The sequence below is a fragment of the Pelodiscus sinensis genome, chromosome 2 (assembly GCF_052426305.1).
Source record: "Pelodiscus sinensis isolate ZL-2025 chromosome 2, ASM5242630v1, whole genome shotgun sequence".
In the NCBI taxonomy this organism is placed as follows: Eukaryota; Metazoa; Chordata; order Testudines; family Trionychidae; genus Pelodiscus; species Pelodiscus sinensis.
Window position 1 is genome coordinate 154,935,475 of NC_143053.1, and position 19,907 is coordinate 154,955,381.

Here is a 19,907-nt window from a genome sequence, read left to right on the forward strand (position 1 = left end):
CTCAATATAATATTTGCATTTTCATGGTGAAAATGTCATGGAAGGGCTACAATACAGGTAGTTGACAGACTGACCACAGGCCAAATTCAGATTGCCAGATGCTTTTGAATGGGCTGTGAAATCTATTTTCTTATTTTCACATTATTATTTTTTATTATTTTCTGTGGAGTCTGGACCTTGCCTATCCATGGACCTCGAGAAAAAAGAATCGATTACCCCTTGGCTGCAAACTACTGCATGCAGCTGTGCAGTGGATAAATTGCAGACACATTTGGTCTCTGACTAGAGTCCAGAGGCTTCCCTCTGACAAAAAAATGAGTTCTGAGTACTGAGTCTGAAAAATCTATGTAAGCGTTGTCACTGCACATCTGGAATTTAGAATTACTAATGGATATATTGTGATAGAAAAGTGTCTGGCCAATAAACTTGTTTTATATATTTATTTTAAAAAGCATTACCACATTTCTGGCTAGTAGCCTTTCATCCTTTAGACTTTACAACAGTGCAGCTGGAATGCTAAGCAGCTCTTTAAGAGATACATGTAGATCCCATGGGGCATCTTTTTATATGAAATTACTGGAAAAAGGCATCTAAGAAGGAGCAAGTCACTGTTTTCTGTAGGAAGCATTACATATATGATAACTTACAATGGTTCCTATTGCCCCCCTAAGGCTCCAGGTAACGTACAAAAATCATCTGTGAAATTCTTTCTTAACACAGCTAAGAATCTAAGATGATGCCACAAAATTATGTAAGTGTTTTTGAACTGTGTAACCTAACTTCACTGATCGTACATGTATCATAAAAGGGTAAATATTTTCAGGTAGCTTATGATGCCATTTGTCCTGGAAATCAAAGTTTTTCATGCCACTGTCCTAATCTAGTAGGGTAAAATAGTTATCACTTTTCTACTGTGTCCCCTCTGTTATGGGATGCCTAGCCCACCCTCCAGGGGAGAGAGCGGTGGGCCTCAGTGACCCCTCAAACCGTATCTGGCCCACATGCATTCGTGCTGCCTGCAGTCTTCTCCAGTCATTGGAGTTGTCAGGCAAGCCTCTAACGTGGCCTCTTCCTTGCAGGGCAGTGTGGCCTAACAGCCAGAGTCTATCACAATGCCCTCCTCTTTCTGGGCAGTGTGACTTGGCTGCTTCCTACCAGTCTCTTCCAGGTAATTCTCTGTCTCTCCCCTCCAGATTGGAATCTGTGGCTGCCGCCTCCTGCTGACTGGCCTCTGTGTCTTCGTCTGGTGGTGGTTCCTCTTCAGGAGCTCCAGAAACACTTTTCTTCCTCGGTGGCAATCAGCCCTGACTGTGCAGCTCCACAGGCCTTTCCAGATGGCCTCCAGCTGGAGCATGGCCATCAGGGCTGTGGGAGATGGGCCTCCTCGGCCAGGTGAGCCAGATTAGCCCTCCCAGATCCCGTGCGGAGTTGATACACCTCCTCATACCCTCCAAAAAAGCTCTGTTACTTTAATTCAGACAGATTGAATGGGGGCATATGGGGAGAGCTGAGGTAAACTGTCCTCCTGAACACATTTGAATTGAGTTAAAAGGCATGTCCCTGTTTTAGTCCTCCAATATCTATCTGAATGGCTCTGTAAACAAGAGTTTCAGGAATTCCATTTCATTGTGCAGAGTCGATCAGGACACTCACCTGAGCTCAAGAGAGTCAGAGACATGAATTTATAAACTAGGAGCTCTTTGTACAAGTCTCCAGCTGCATAGGCTGCTTTAAGGATAAAAATCAATCACTCATCAACTGCCAGCAGTGCTTAATTTGGGTCAGGGCTGAGCCCCGGAACCTCTAGGCTTGGCGGTTCAGAGCCCTGGCACCTCTCAACCCGCCACACAAGTTATGAAAGCACAAGTTAAGAGCTGACTGCTTGCTAATGGCAGCATCCCATGATGTTTGGTGGGTATTTCATATTACCTATGACCAATCTTGGAGGACTGGGCACATACATGCACATTTACTTCACTTAGGATTATGCATTTGGTTCAATCTGCGAAAGCAGGGTTAAAGAGTTCGCTTTTCATTGGCAGATAATCCAGAATTGGCATTCTTTTGCTCCTGTGGTGGCTTCATGCATGCATAAAGAATACAAACTGTTTAAAAAAAAAACCCCCAGCCAACCAAGTTCTTAGTAGTTGGGTACATCAACAAAATCAGCAACCAACACAGAAAATGCTTTAGAAAGCTTTATTGCAAGATGTGTTTACATAATGCTGTAGAGGTGAGCTTTGTTACTACTTATATCAAGAAATTTTGGACACGGGTCTGAGGTCAGTTTCTCAAGTTGACCCTGCATGGCACGGAAAAAAGAGAGACTGCATTTTCAAGGATGTGAGGAAGGGATGGAGTGGGGGAGGAGAGGCAAAAGAGGGGTGTGTTAAAAAAGGGAAATCCACCTCAGTTATGCTCAATGTAGTGACAAAGCTTCCTACAAATGGATACAAATGAAGGAGTGCTTGTGTGTAGTAAATTTTAAACAGTAATTCAAGTTATTTATGCAATAAAACTGAGAAACAAAAAGCAGTTTCATGAACAATTAAATTTAACATATAACAAAACATCTTTACCTAAAATGAGAAAAACAAACAAATGAAAAAAGGACCTGTAGATAATATCTTTAACCATGCATGGCTTGTTTTTAAATTACAATTCACAGAATAACACTGCTGAAAAGCCTATTTTACACTATGCTACACACAACATGAAAAAACATGAGTAGTGACATTTACACAATTTTACAGTATTTGTCCTTCCTCTAACAAACATGTCCTTTTCTACTTTACAATTTTGTACAATTCCCAGCTCTCTCTCTCACACACACGCACGCACAAAAGACGACATAGTATGCCCCAATACAGTCTTTAAAAAGGAGAAATGCACCCATTGCCATCGATAGACTTTTTCTTTCAAAGCAGCCTCCAGATTTCATATCTGTTTGACATAATCAATGGTTAGACAACGGTTAAACATTACGTACCTCTGTTTGCCACTCAATGTGAAACCAACAAATTAGAAGTGTCCAGAATATATATATTTTTGCATGAACATAGTACTATAAAACCCCACAAACTCCTTTGAATTTCTTGCTCTTCAACTCTCTTTATATTGTATCTAAAATGCAATTTAATCCCTTGTCTAAAAAAAAATAAAAACCACAAAATAGGCCCTCATATTATCAAAAGTTTACAAATAAATTTCAATAGTGTTCCCTATTCAAGCATCATTTCATCTCACCATCAGGAAAACAACATAGGGCAGCTTTAAGTTTTTAATTAATTTTACTTCCTTCAGAGCTCCTAAGTATCTAACTCGCGAAACTTCAGCATTTATAGTCCTTGCAGTTTATATGCTGGAAATCCAGAACAATCTGAACTTTCTACAGGGATAAATTCAACCCTCATTCATGCATGCACAATTCCCCTTGAAGACAATGCTAGGGGCTGCTTGTTCACAGGAGGGAGCGGGAACTGACCCTTGAGTGCTGCTTGTCATCTTTTTTTCTAGCCTCTTATAAAAACAGTCTGCAGTTCAAAAATAGCAATCAACAAACAAAAAGTGACTCCACATTATAGACTAATAACTAGTTAAATATGGACTTCCAAATCCAAGCTGTTCATGAGTTACTGGAATGCATGTATGCTTGGGGGGAGGGAGGGAGGAAGGAGAAAGAAGCAGGGGATATGAAGTTGGTAAATTACTATCTTTCCCCCTCCTAATCAGATTTAAAACAATCCATTGTACGAGCCAGAACCACCTGTCCTCAGGAATCCTGACTCACATTGTCAAATGAATCACATTTTTATGGCTAATTTTTAAATCCCTTTTAAATGAGGGGAATGTAAAGGATTTGGGACATGCAAGCTGACTGAGAGACATTTAAGTTTAATGACACTTTAGAAATGGCACTAAAATATAGTCTCCAAACACAAGAATTGCTTCACATTACTACGCTGGTGACACATTGCTCTTGTAGCAATTGTTGCATTCCTCCCTTATTAGTAACTAGAAATGGAGATTCCCATTGTCTGGGGTGCATACACAGCACAAGATGCAGGGAATTTAAAGTTCAGTCCTGCCAAGGGCCCAATACCTGGAAAGGGAGTTGAGCTTCTTTCAGGAGGGCTTCAGCAACTGGCCAGATCAGGACTCAGATTCAGATTTGTTTTTAACTAGAACATGAATTGCAATCCAACCTACTCATTCAGACCTTGTTGACTTCCACAAACCTCCAATACCTCCTCCAGCTATGTGTTTTTTGCAACCTTGAGCAGAAAGATAAGAAAACATAGTGAAAGCAACGTGTCGTATCATGCAGAGATCCTTTCCAAAACCCTGTTGCTAACACATCATTTCTTTTCAAATGAAAGAAAGTGATTATATAAATTCTGTTTCCTTCAGTTTTCTGCTCAGCCCTTTCTTCTTTACAGCTTTCAGCTCATTCTTTACTCTATGTTTTATTAGCTATCCGATAAATAGCTTCTGTCTGCTTGCAAAACCCACTTGTTAAACCAAACTTACTGCCAACTAGCAGGAAAACATGTTCACCGCTGTCTGTAAACCTAACACTACACTGTGACAACCAGGCCTCATAGCAGGGAGATATAAACTGGATGGGTCAGGGCCCCAGGCAACTGTCGATAAGGACTGAAATCCAGCAGCTGAAGAAAATAATTGCGCTGATTGGAGTTTAAACAGCAAATTCCATTTAATTTTATTCAACTAGGTCATTTATTTCAGTATTGCCTATTGATTGGCTTTCAGATTACTTGGATGCTTTTCATTCAACATAGTCTCATATATATTTGAAATTTCATCTGTTTGGTACCTTATCCTTAGCACTTCCTGTCCTCAAAGTGGAGCAGAATGTAGGAGTCAATACATCTTTAGTTCCAGCCCAGAGTCAAAGAAACAGCTAATCCCACATTTCTTCACATTCAATATTCCCTCTGATTTTTTCCATCTGTGTAATACATTTTGTTATGTGCACTGATGTCTCTGCAGATGTGCACCTCCAGGAGAAACATGTGCTAATCAGTGGGGTGGCATTTGGATCATTACAATCAGATATACTTTGGTGCAAAATGTTCCATTTTTAGTTATTACTAAATTGCCGTTCCCTTGAAAATGCTTCGGCAGTGGCGAAAGCCAGGTATAAGTGGGTTCCAAATTCACTGAGGTGGGATGTATTTCACTTAAAGGCAAATGAGTTGATTAAAGGATATTCTAAAATCTTCTCTGATTTGGACAACAGAGTGTAATCGCTATATGGGTATATAGCAGAACAGAACATGCACCGAACATGAAACCTCACCCATACACTGAAGGTGTTAATAGAAATCAATTAAAAACAGTGACATAAGGACGAATGAGGAAAAAGCAAATTCTTTGTGTGTGGGAAGAGGAATGTTCTTGCTCTTTGCTCACTGTGGTTTCCTTGCTATTCATTTTATTGATGAAAGAAGAAAAAATATAAAGGCGTTTTAACAGGCTCATTTCATGTTCAGTTCAATCAGATTGAAGCTAAATCACCACTAAGCTACATCACTACCGAGAAAAGCAGAATGAAGGGCTCAGGCAGGTGAAGAAAACTTCTTGATCTTGGCAGCAGAACCTCTTTATCTAGTATGTAAATTGTTGGCATAAATTTCTGAAATTGTACAAAGACTCAGTATACCTAGAGTTCAACAGAAGGAGGTATTCTGTGCTATCTCTGTGTGTATAGTATTAGGTACAGTGTACATGCACATACTGTACACACATGCAGTTCAGAATCCTAAACTTTCCACTTGCACTGCAGAGAATTTCCTGCCCTGCAGGGTTGAATTCCATTGAACATTGAGTTCTTGTAAAAAGACACTCCTATCCTGAAGATCAGGTGGAACTTTAAGGCCCTGGGAATAAAATCTTTACCCCTTTGACTTCCATGGGGCCAGGATTTCACCCCAGGACTATATGTGAATGTATACACACACACACATCCATACTGTACATATACATAGGTACACATACATTTTTACATTCTTTGGTGGTGAGATAAAAAATAGGGTTGTACTGATCTGTGTATGTCTGTCCAATAAAACAATCTTAGGAAGATCATAATAACTGTAACAGAAGTGATTTTGCCTCTTTAAGGACTGTTTCTTGCACTGACAAAATGCCATACTTTACAATTTCTAAAACAGGCCACAAGGATAGCCAGCGTAAACATAGCTCACACAATAAAAGATAACTCAGGAGAGTCCCCTAATACCACATCAATGCATCATGAGAGAACCAAGCTATAAACTCTCACCTACAAATACTCAAACACTCCTTTTTGTATCTGTCAGGTTTTAGTGCTGAGCTGTGACACACCCTTCTTTAGCCCTTTTTGTTTTTTCTGGTATATATCTTATCAAAATTAAACAGAGGACGGGATGTCCGAAGCAGCAGATGAGGCTGGTAGAACAATGCCACACTGAATGGTTGTCAGCCCATGTGTCACCAATGATGGTTTTGCTTGTAGCCACCTCTGAAGATTTCACACCTGCATCTCAGAGGTGCTGATGAGGCCCAGTGCTTTGGCTTCTTCTGGTGTCAATCCGCTCTTTAGTGTTCTTCTTACTGCACAGTCACAAATCCAAAGGGAAGCAAAAAACAATTAGGAGTAATATACAGGACAACAAGCTGAAATATATATTCTAACACAAAAACAGAATCAAACAAACAACAGCTATGGCCATGTCTCCACTGACGTGCTGGAGAGTGATCTTTTGACATTTGATTTAGTGGGTCTAGTTAAAACCTGCTAAATCAAACACTGAGGGTGACTCTGGTTGGTGCTGATACGCCTCGTAGTTGTGAGGAGTAAGGGAAGCTGACAGGAATAGGTATGTCAGATATGGGGTAATTGAATAGTCGAGTAACTGCATGAATTCTTATGGGTTTCTTGACAATTCTATAGTCCCAGGGGGCAGGACCAGAAGCCAGTGTGCTCTGGCCCCACTCCTGGGGAGCCCTGTTACCCCATGCTGCTGCCTCTGTGTCAGAGGCAGCAGCATTGGATGCCAGACGGGAGCCAGTCTACGAGGGGGGGGGGGGTAGTTTAAAAACCAGCTCCCTGTGCAGACTGGCTGCCTGCTGCTTCTGATACAGAGGCAGCAGTGTGGGGTGGCAGCCGCCCCCTCCGTGGGGGGGCTGAGTTCCTTGCGGACAGAGGCTGCTGCAGGGGAGAGGCTGCTGCGAAGGAGCCTCTGTCTGCAACGGCCCAGGCTGGTCATGAACAGAGGCTGCTTCGGCAGCAGTTCCTGTCCACAGATGGTGTGAGCTCCCTGTAGAGATTGCTCTGTCTCTTAGGGTATGTCTACACTAGAATGAGGTGTAACAGTTAATTCGAACTAAGGACTTCGAATTGCTGTTTCACTGCCATGTGTAGTTTCGGGCAGTTAGTCCTGACTAGTGGCATTTAAAAATGGCGATCGGACGGGAACATGCAAATAAAGCCTGGGATATTTAAATCCTGGGCTTCATTTGCAACTTCAAATGCCTACATTAGCCTCCCTAGTTCGAACTAGGGGGCTAGTGTAGACATACCCACACAGAGTAGCCTCTGTCCATGGCAAGCCTGGGCCCCCTGTGGACAGAGGCTGCTCAGTACTGAATAGGGCAGCCTTTGTCCATGGCAAGTCTAGGGGGATCAGCCTCTGTCTGTGGTGGGCCCAGAAGACGGGATGCACCGTGGCAAGTCTAGGGGGAGCACCCTCTGTCAGCGGCAAGCCTGGGCCCACTGCAGACAGAGGGTACTTAGCGGCAGCCTCTACTGTCCCTCCGACGCTGCTGTCTCTGATAGAGGCAGCAGCACTGGGGAAAGGAGGAAGGTGGCACCGTGGAGCCGGTGCTGGGGGAAACCGGCTTTTAAGCCAGCTCCCCCCAGCACCAGCTGCTGCTTCCCCCTCCTTTGATACCTCTAATACAGATAAGCCTGGGCTTATTGGTTAATCATATAGTCGACTGGAAATGAGCATTTGGTCCCATCAGCCTCCACTGTGAAGATGGTGCCAAGCTTGGCTTAAAGTGAGCTGGCTCCAGCTAGGTATTTTACATAGCTGGAGTTACATACCTTAACTTGACCTTCTGGGTCTAGTGTAGTCTTGGCCTATGTCTGTAAGATCTGAGATTCAGAATAGCTTAGCATTCTCATCTGGCAACTCAGACTATGTCTACACTGCATGTTTTTTCTGGGATACCGGTATCCCGGAAAACCGCCGCTGTGTCCAGAGAACACATCTGCTCTTCTGCTTTTTTTTTTTTTTGCAAAAGAGCAAATGCACTCATTCAGAGAGGGGGCAAAATGGCAAAAAAGCCTCTTCCGGAAAAGCTACCGGAAAAAATTATGCAAAATGCGGAGCGCATTTTGTGTAGGTTTTCAGATAGAAGACTATAGTACCCAGCAACCGTGAAAATCTTTCTCTAATATATATCTATAGATTCAAAACAATCACTTGTATATTTCAAGTCTTTTGTTCTTAAGTAAAATGCTCCAGAACTTCAGGAAATTAACTTTCTTCGAAATTATCAAAAGGTTTTTATATTCCACAAAAGGAATTTGGATGCTCATTTAGGGTTTTGGAGAACTTTTTATAGAGCCATATTTGTTTTGTCCCTATTAAATTATATAGGGCTTTTCACATGATGTTTTAATTGCCATTTTCTCTGATCCTCTAAAGACATAAAAGTGATAGAGAACCAAAATAAACCACAACATTGCAAATAATCAAAATCCTTACAAATAATGCTTCAAAAACCAGATTTCCTTTCGCCTTGTATTCTGCTGTGCCCCCTTGCTCCACCCACCCACCATGTCCACAACATACATTGTCGGCAATGGTTTATAGAGAATTTACAGGAGATGAGACCTTGGCTTATTGTTTTTTCTGTGGAGCATCTGGAAAACCTGTACCACTACAATAAATTTGTGAGCAGCACTAATAAGGATAATTCGATTCACAACAGTTACATTTTACATTTATTTCTGCTTCACAGACTCAGGGCTTGTCTACATGACATGATAATGTGCACCAGTGGGGTGTGAATTCTAAAGTGCACCAATGTATCAAACATTAACCTGCCTATGTAGACTTGGTTGATGTGCACTAAAAGTTCTGTACTGGGCATTAATATAGTGCTGTTGAAAGAGACTATCAAAATGAGCGCTAGGGAACTGTTACTGCATACCATATATTGGACAGTCAGTGAGTAGCATTTTGGTGCACTTCAGAATTCAAACCCCACTGGTAAGTGTCACTGCACTAGGCAATGGTGCCAACAGCTTGCAGGTGAATACACCTTATTTCGGAGTGGGATGGGGCAGTCAATCCAATTGGACTGCTCACTCCAATAGTTTGTTGTGTAGGCAGACATGGAGAATGCATATTTATGCACTGCCTGTACTTCCAAAATCCAAACTATAATTTATGCAAAAAAAAAAAACTCAGATCTCCACAACAGTGAAGTGAGCCAGGAGAAGGCACACAGCTCTGGAGAAAGGAATTACGGATCATGGTTTAAAACTTCTTGGCTTCCAGCATTGTTTTTATACACCATAATTAAGAGCTCCAACTTTCTGAAACTGACTGGTGATAGACATGGATCTAGCAGGAGTGAAAGGACTGAATGGATTGTTATGGAAAACAAATGAGATGAGAAAGAGGAAAATAACATCGCAGTCAGCATGTCACGAATATGGGGAAAAACATGATCTACATTGAATAGCTAAATGTCTGGGACAATTAAGTGAGTTGAGCATGTTACACATACAATTGCTCTTTCACATCCAAATCCCTCGCCTGAAGAGTTCTTCCAGGCTCCTCCTCTCCTCTATTTTATTTAACGTCTATACAAAGCCATTAGTGAGGCAATGTTGCATGATACCCAGAGCCATATCTCCTTGACATCAAATATAATCAGCACCATGTCTCAACTCTATCAATATTTCAGTGAGATATGTACTGGATGGAGAGTACCAGGCTCAAACTGAATCTCAGCAAGACTCAGATGCTGCTCATAGGAACAGAGAACAGCAACACAGAACACCCCCACTTTCCAGAGCCTCTGCCTTAGATTATTAAATCAGCCCTCACTCTGGGGGTACTTTTGGACTTTTCAGTTATTAGAACCCCAAACTTTCATGACAACAACAAAAAAGCACTTCCAGTTGAGAATTGCCAGAAGATTTCATCCTAGCCTTTCAGAAACAGCCATAATGATCCACAAACTTGTGACTTGACGGCTTGAGTATCAAAACACACTAACTAGAAATTAAGTTATCCCCCCTAACTCTGAAACCAAAGCTGCAACTGAAACAAAATTCTATCTGCTCAATAACACAGGTTGCCAAGTACTGTTTACCCCAGTGCTCTGCTCTCTGCATTGATTCCCTGCTCAATAAATAGTCCAATTCAAAGGCTATGTCCCGTTATAGTCAAGGTCCTCCCTGGAACTGGCTCTAGCTACATACAAGATCATCTTTCCATCTGTGACCCTGAATGCCAAAACCAGCTACAGTACATTCCATTGGAGCAGTAAACCTGTTGGCCACTAGAGGGAGGCATATGAGCACAGGAGAGAGAATTTTCATAGAAGCTGGATGTAGAATGTGGAACTCATTCCCACAAGAAATAAGACCACACCATTTTCAGAACTTAATGCAAACCTCATTTTTTTCTTCAAAATTAACTTTTCCTCAAAAATGTCACCACAGATGCATGTACACTCAAGCATATCCAAGCAAGCTATCTTTTTCTTATAAGAAGGTAAAGTTGAAGTAAAGACACAGAAATCAATTGTTATGTTCATTTGCAAACAGACTCTCAGACACTATAGTAATGGGGGTCATATTCATCCACAAAAAAAATTTAGTTATGCCCTCATAAATCTATAAAACACAATGCAGTTATTATTCCATATGAGGAATAACGGTAGTTCAAACTAGGAAGCCTAGTTCGAACTACCTAGTTCGTGCCGCGTGTAGCCGCGCGGCACGGGGTTCGAACAAGCGGGGATTTAAAAATGGCGGTGCCCCGCTTATGCAAATGAAGCCCGGGAAATTCAAATCCTGGGCTTCATTTGCAATTGTGGTATGTCAATTGCGGTATGCCTACATTACCCCGCTAGTTCGAACTAGCGGGGTAGTGTAGACATACCCTTAGTCTGTTACAGAAAAAAACTGCAGGCAAATGGCCTGGTAGCACTTTATAGACTAACAAAACATGTAGATGGTATCATGAGCTTGAAGAAGTGGGCTGTGCCCACGAAAGCTCATGATACCATCTACATGTTTTGTTAGTCTATAAAGTGCTACCAGATCATTTGCTTGCTGATTAAGTAGGAGTGTGTCTACTCTGAATTCACATGGCAATTTTCCATGCATTATGTCCTTGCAGCTCCATAGTAGAGTAGTAAACTTCGAGGATTTGTTGCTGAGTAGGCAAACATGATTTGTTTCTAATGTGCCTGAGAACTGGAAGAGCTCAAGATCCCTCTTGTGAAGATATGTGCTTTTCGGTGTTAAACTTCTATTTACAAATAACCTTGAGACAGACTTGGCCTTTATGTATGTTGTGGGGACCCAGAGCTCAAGGAGGCTTCACTCACCTTTATGAATCAGGTGGAATTTAAGCTCTTGCACTTGTGGAATAGCAGGGACTGTCCCTTTAAACAGCCCTACGGGTGAGAAGCAGTAGAAAGAAGGGAACACCACAGTCCTGTAACAATTTCCCGCCAACCCTCTCTGCATTGGTCCTTGGAGGTGGCTGAAACAGGGGAAATCTAACTGCACTATATAAAGGGATGTAATAGACTATGCTCTTTCCATCTGAGCTGGAGGATGGGTGAATCTTCTTATAATATGCTATACAGCAGATGATTCTAGACCTTCTTCACTTCCAGAGACTGCATTTGGGGTGAGTCTCCTACCAGCCTGGGGGCAGAAATACAATCCATTGGTAGAAAGGATATGGAGGAGAGCTTTTTCCTTCCATGTTTCCAATGCAAAACTACATTACTCAAGCTAGACCTTTGTTCTTCCTTTTTTCACTGAACTCTGTGGCATGTCACTAGCTTGACTAGACATAATATCTTGGCTTGTAAAACTCTTGGCCTGCTGAAGCCCATATTAAACTGAGTTATGGAATGCATTCTGGAGGCAGTGGCAATAAAAATAAAGCTTTCTAATGACCTTTTGTGCTCTTTAAGCAATCTTTAAAACACTGGCTAAAGAAACATAAAAACATAAAACAGGAAGAAAATAACTTTACTCTTGTTACAAGAAAGGCTTGCTGAGATCTCATAGCCTAGAAACCAAATGTTGTTTTTAGGGGGGTTAGAAGGGATGATATTCTTTACCAATCAGGAAATCTAGAACTTAATTTGCTATTCTGGAAGAACGTAGCATGCCTATGATGAACATGGTGAATTCAGCTGAGCACACTGGGTCAAACAACTAAAGAGAGAAGCAGTCCTCACAGAACTGGGAACATTTTAAATACAACAAGAATCCCCAAAGCACAAAATTAATCTAAATAAGTTGTTTTTTTTAAAGGTGTCTAGCCCCCTTGATTTCACTAGAAACGAGAAGCAGTAAAAAAACCCAGGTTGGCACCACTTATATGGCTTTTGGCATATAGGTGTACCCCATTTCTCTTTATACACCATTTGAATGGCAAGTGTCCTTTTACATAAATATGAGCACTTTGTCTGCTTTGGGATGTGTAATTCCCAATAATGCCCTAATAAACAATGAAAATGAAGTACAACTCTTCACTTGGGTAGGTGTGAACAGGGACATTACAAAATGAACCACATTCAGCCCTGATAAATAAATGGATAAAACTCCATGGCAGTCTGTGGGCTGAATTCAGTGGTGAAGAAACTGATGGTGATATTTTGTCAAAAAAACAGGTATAATATGCTATAAATTACCTACAGGGGGAAGCAGGAAGGTTAGTAGGAAAAGAGGTCTATAGCAGGATATGAGACTAAGTAGTATCATGACCCTATTTTATCTTATCTACTTCAGTTGCATTTCCTATGAAATACTCCACTTTCCACCTATTCACTAACACCTATTTTCTAATCAAAGTGTTCTTTCCCTTACCCCATCATCTGGGATCAGGTCATTGTGCAAACATGTGTCATCTTTGTCTGTCTGAGGTCCATCTGCTTAACATGTTCTTTGATGCAACCCATCCGACACTTCCTCGACGTCCCTCAACCCTCTGCTTCCATGTTATCTTTACCAGGTCCTCTTTGTTCACCCTCTCTCTGTGTCCAATCCAGCAAAGTCACTCTTCCTCAATTTTACAGCCACATTGTGGACTTTGACTTCCATCCTAACCTTGAATTGCACAATCTGTCTCTCTGTATGACTTTTTATAGTGTGTTTGTAGCTATGATGCTCTGAGTACCTTTCCTAGACCTGAAGAACTCCATGTGTACCTGAACGCTTGACTCTCTCATCACCAGAATATCAACGAAAGATATTATCTCACCCATCTTGGCTCTCTTTTTATTGCACACAGATATTCCCATCTCAAACCACCGTTGGTGTTGAACATGCCATCTCCTTATTCCCCATATTTCTGCACTATTCAGCATTGCGAGGCAAACTATTGTGCCAGACAGGTTGGCTTTCAATCTCACATGCATATGCTTGTCATATACAACTCCAGAGGTGTAATTCCACATTCTTCCAGTTCCCCCCTGTCTGGAGTGTCTGTCACGTTAAAGCTCGCCATCTTCCATAACCCAGCTGCCAATGTACTGGTTGGTCTAGTTTAGTCAGGAAGTTCTTCTTTACACAGCGCATAGTCAATCTGTGGAACTCCTTGCCTGAAGAGGCTGCGAAGGCTAGGACTATAACAGGGTTTAAAAGAGAACTAGATAAATTCATGGAGGTTAACTCCATAAATGGCTATTAGCCAGTATGGATAAGGAATGGTGTCCCTAGCCTAGGGAGATGGATGGCAGGAGAGAGATCACTTGATCAGTACCTGTTCGATTCACTCCCTCTGGGGCACCTTGCATTGGCCACTGTCAGCAGACAGGGTATTGGGCGGGATGGACCTTTGGTCTAACCCAGTATGGCCATTCTTATGTTCTTATGTCATACTCCATTAATCTCTATATCCAATATCCTTATGGCACCTCTTCTGACCAACATAACCTTAGTCTTCATCATGTTCATTTTCATTCCATGCCATTTTAGCTGGTCATATGGTTGGATTAATATTTCCTTAAGGGCTTCACTTGAAGACACTCTTATTACTATACTGTCTAAATATAGAAGTTGGTCAAGTAAAAGGTACTTCCACCCCTACCTTCTCTCTAATAACTTGGGACCAACATATCTGCAACAACACTGCATATAGCAGCTTCTTAGGTTTTCCTACTGGGATCTCCCTGCTAATGTAGTCTATCAAACATGATAAACAGCAGTAGACTGAGGGCTGGCCCCAATGCAATCTGACTTACACTTCAAAGGGGCTTATCTTCTAAAACATGTATAGATCAGTGTTTTAAGTGATCTATATAATCCCTTTCTAATCAACTTACACCCAATATATTACTCACATTGCCATTTAAGTCCGCTCTGATTTTACCCGTATCAGTCAGGGAAAGACAGTTTGGTTATGTGAAAGCTCAGTTTAGAAAGTGTTTGTCTTCTTCATCCCCTTCCATTGTTTTCTTAGATGATTTATTTTTCATGTCAATATATTATAGTCGGCATTAAGCTAAACTAGCATTAAGTGAGCCAGATGTGATTGTTGAGTATGAGCAGGGTTAAATTGCCAAGCGGTGACGGTGCGTACAGAATTTTTTTCTTACGGGATTTGTGAGTGAATTCCTGGATCTCATCCAGTACCACTTTGAAAATGTACAGACAACTGAAATATGCAGCATGTTCAGTCAGTATCAGAAGTTGTCCCAACCCAATTTCATAGACAAGGCCAGTCTCTCCCAACAGAAAATTCTACTATTCAACCATCTCCGTTGTAAGACTAGATATTAAAGGATCTAAAAAGGGATGCCAAAAGTAAAATAAAAGAATAAAATGTGTCTTTATAAAAGAAAGTTAAGATGTACATTAGCTTTAAAAGGGCTACATTCTAGGGAACAATAATACACACATCATTTGGAAGAATTTGGATAAAGGAAATATTTTTTTCTACATGATATTTAATCTATGATGTCAATTACTAATTAAAAATGGTTTATATCTCTAGCTACATATTCAGCATCTTCCCCATTAATTAACATGATTTATATAGTGCCCATAGTTAACCTGGCTGTTGTACACACATGAAAGAAGAATACAGCCTTGAAAAGCTTAGAATCTATGATCTTGAAAACATCCCCGTTCAGGACATCACATGCCTAAATGCCAACCTGAATTGGGACTCATGAGTTCAAAGTTGCAAAAACATATTGTTTAAGCATAGTCTCATTGGCAGCCCCCCAACCCTGTAACTTTAGAGTGACTCCATTAATATTAGTAAGTAATGTACCATACATATTATTGTGTGCTACTGGCAGCATGAGTGCCACTAGATGTACTGATCACAGTATTAAGCACTACATTAAGTAATATGTATTTTCAAGATTAGACCATAAATAACCTATATCTATAGCTATATATAAATAAAACAGGTAGGGGACAGAAGATAGAAAATGCCAGGGGATTTAGCAGAGGTTTAAACCATTTTTAAATATTTTTATTATTTAAAAAGAGACATATTTCACTCAGGCAAAAACTACGGCTTGTAGACTTAGAACTGTGTGTTCAAAAAGGACTAGGAGCAGGAGAAGGGCTAATTTCTTTGAACACATTAAGTTCTATGGAACTGAAATCTGAACCGGCTCTCTCAACTGAAGTCTTTGGTGGGGAAAAAAAAGAAGATTAAAAAGCAGATCTATACATTAACAAGATAGCTTGAGATCAATATGGTGTTTTGTGCATATACTGATTATTCAAGGTTATGCTGTTTTGAGAAATTCAGGAGGAAGTTGGGGTGGGATTCTTCCGTGATGCACTGCTTTGAGTCTAGGCAAATTGCGGTGGGAACTTGTTTTGCACCTCACAATATAGATATCCCTCCAGATGCAATCTCAATATTATGAACACAGTTGGAATTTTGCCCTCACAAATGATTATGTGAAATTTCTATAGATGGTTCCCTTTGGCAACTGTGGCATTACATTGCTCTTGAGTAAAGCTGTAAACAATGGCACTTCTGTTATGGTACACTAAACTTCCTTATTTTTTCTGTTTCTTAACTGAAGCCATTTCCCCAAGAACTGTTTCATCTTGAAAGCCAACAGCACACTGCTTCTGATTTTGTTACTCAGATGCTGGAAGTAAGACATTCCTATGAGGAAGAAAGATGTAAATTCAGGCATATATATCTGACCTGGTGTAAATCTGAAGTCTTTATTAAGATGGATTGAAACCAAAGTAAACAAAGTACATATTTAAGGCCAGAAGTACAACCAGAGCACACATTATTTGTCAAGTACCCAAAGCGCTATCTGTTCTCACAGGAATTCAAAGAAAAAAACCTTTTAAATCTTTAAAATATACTAAAGAGGAAATAAAGATTAATGCGAGTGAAATTATTTTTGCCTAGCCAACTGAGAACAAAATAAATAACAGACATCAATGAAATATTTCTATCCCTTGAAAGAGGTAAACTAAAGATGTCAAAATTAACTTTGGTTGTGAATAACTATGGTACTACGTTTTGCAATTCTGTAGCAAGAGACAACATGGATTACTTATGACCTGGAACTAAAAACAGATCACCTGCCCAACACTCCACTATAGAGTTATAATTCTATATGGATTATTCAATGTCCCATCACTTAACATTTGCTATGCACTCTTATCTTGCCAAATCCCAGCTTCCTTACATCACCTTCACCTTGTGTTGACCATATAAGCCAATCAGCACCACTCAGTCAATTAATCTAGGACACTGCAGCACTGATGGGCTTTCTTTAGCTACACCTGGGAAGACTCAGTTCATCAGCTATTCTTTGATCCTTCCTATGTCTGCTTTCTGCACTTGCCGGAGACTATGCATTACACTGATAGTCACAGGGACAAGTAAAATATGCAGTAACGTTTTTGTTACATTGTCAGGGATCTTGTGGGGAATCAAGATGGCTTCTCTGTAAAAACAATAACCAAGCAAAACAACTATTACTCCTCAGCCTTTAAACTTTCTTTACCTGCCCAAAGTTCTGGTTAAAGTCAAACAGCTTCTTGACTGGCTTCCCTGTTTGGGAAACTGCCTCATGCCCATGAATTCTCAAGTTATGTCAACAATGAAAGTAAAAACCTGGGTCTGGACCCTGCTAGAATACTCATGCTCCTGTGCCTGTTTAAGGGCAGTTTAACTTTGGCTACCTGCATCTCCCACTGAGCAGCCAAAACTCCTGACTGCCCAGGGTCCACTCCCAGACCAAACGTGATGGGAGACCACTCATTTGGGAAGCTGCTATCTCGGGATTGTGAGGGATTTGGGGACTATAAGACCTAGTGTTACTAGGGAAGTAAAAGGTTAACTGGTTAACCGGGAAGCCTCACCCATTAAGGGAGGGTCTGGAACAGCTCCTTGCCCACCCGGCAGCTCCCTGTTCATGGCGGCTTCCCCTCACAAGTTACACGTTGGCTCCCTGGAAGCGGGAGCCAACTACAGAGTTTGCAGCGAAGCCTCCCGAGGAGCAGGGCCAGCAGCAAAGCCTCCTCTCCAGGAGCAACTTATTTAAGCTTTATACTGCAGAGCCCGCAGTGCATAGAACCATGGAACCTCTATGATTTTTAGTGGCTACAGTTACATTTTTAACTGTATTTTTACATCCCTAAGTGTTACCTGCCTGAGTCACTTCAGAAGGAAGAACCTGAATGGGACTTGACCTGCTGTGCGCTTGGGTCTATAACATGCTATACATGGGTATGTGAACATCTATATATTGTTCAATACCCTCTCCTGTCTTCTCGCCACGAGTTGAAATAAACAAGCACAAATGCCAGACAGTACAGAACAAACAGATGCCATGGCATCAGTGTGCACCAATGAAGCATCTGATATAAAAGATGAGGACATGACAGTTCAGACTGGACTGATTAAACCTGAAGTAAGCATTTTAAAATAGGACTGCTTATTTAGTCAATGACAATGTTGTTTCACCTAGAAAGCTTGCAGTTATGGAGAACAACCTAAAGAATAAGCTATTAATGTCAGGGAAGAAGCTAAGTACACTGAAATGATACTGTGGATGTGGGTTGTTCTGGAACTCTTGCTGGAAACTAAATGCAGCTACCCTCACAAGTAATATAGGTTTACTGGTCTTCTAGACTAAGTTGTCACAAAAATTCTGCTTTTGAGGGAAAACTGCTTCCAGTGGATTGTGTTGGACTGTAATCCTTTCATTTCTGAGGTCTTGGGACTAGGAGAATGTTCTTGAACAAAACATCAAATCCAACCTCCACATAGACTGGGCATCTATGTGGCTAGAATATCCAGAGAAATCATCATAATGATGCTAATATTTCTGGTAGTGATAGAATCATAGAATACAAGAACTAGAAGGGACCTTGAGAGATAATCAAGTCCAGTGTCCTGCCGTCCCGGCAAGGCCATCCCTGATAGATGTCTTTCTAACCTGCTCTTAAATATCTCCAGAGATGGGGATTCCACAACTTCTCTAGGCAATTTATTACAGTGTTTAACCACCCTGACAATTTGGAAGTTTTTCCTAATGTCCAACCTAAACTTCACTTGCTGCAGTTTAAGCCCATTGCTTCTTGTCCTATCCTAAGAGGCCAAGGAGAACAATTTGTCTCCCTCCTTCTTGTACCACCCTTTTAGATGCTTGAAAACCATTATTGTGTCCCCTCTCAGTCTTCTCCTTTCTAAACTAAACAAGCCCAATTCTTTCAGTTTTCCCTCATAGCTCAAGGTCAAGTTTTTTAGACCTTTATTCATATTTGTTGCCCTTCTCTGAACTTTCTCCAATTTCTCCACATCTTTCTTGAAATGTGGTGACCAGAACTGGACACAATACTCCAACTGAGGCCTAATCAGCACAGAATAGAGTAGAAGAATGACTTCTTGTGTCTTGCTCACAACACTCCTGCTAATGCATCCCAGAATCACTCTTTTTGCAACAGTGTCATACTGTTGACTCATATTTAGCTTGTGGTCCACTATAACCCCTAGATCCCTTTCTGCAGTACTCCTTTCTAAACAGTCGCTTCTCATTCTGTTAGTGTGAAACTGATTGTTCCTTCCTAAGTGGAGGGAGCACTTTGCATTTGTCTGTATTAAACTTCATTCTATTTATATCAGACCATTTCAATTTATCCAGATCATTTTGAATTATGACCCTATCCTCCAGAGCAATTGCAACCTCTTCTAGATTGATATAATCTGCAAACTTAATAAGCGTACTTTTTATACCAATATCTAAATTGTTGATGAAGATATTGAACAGAACCGTTCCCAAAACAGACCCCCGGAGAACCTCACTTGTTATGCCCTTCCAGCATGATTGTGAACCATTCATAACTACTCTCTGAGATCAGTTATCCAGCAAATTATGCACCTATATTATAGCCCCATCTAAGTTGTATTTGCTTGGTTTATTGATAAGAAGATCATGCAAGACCATATCAAATGCCTTACTAACTTCTAGGTATACCATGCCCACTGCTTCTCCCTTATCCACAAGACTTGCAATGCTATCCAATCACATGCTTAAAACTAACTATTAGAGATCAGTATGAGACTTAATATGAGGAGCAGATTACCCCACATCTGCATAATGTACAGTTTATCCATCCTCCTCTAAAGCAT

General features: G+C 40.9%; 1 protein-coding gene across 11 annotated transcripts in view; it reads right to left on the bottom strand.

Moving 5' to 3' along the window:
• Positions 1 to 2,185: 2,185 nt before the first annotated feature.
• FHOD3 (formin homology 2 domain containing 3) overlaps positions 2,186 to 19,907 on the bottom strand; it is a 592,306-nt gene continuing 574,584 nt past the window's right edge. For all 11 annotated transcript variants that reach the window (XM_075921655.2, XM_075921653.2, XM_075921652.2 and 8 more), the window contains one exon: positions 2,186 to 6,615. In XM_075921655.2, coding sequence (XP_075777770.2) covers positions 6,533 to 6,615 — 83 coding nt within the window. In that variant the 3' untranslated portion in view covers positions 2,186 to 6,532. The remainder of the gene's footprint in view (positions 6,616 to 19,907) is intronic.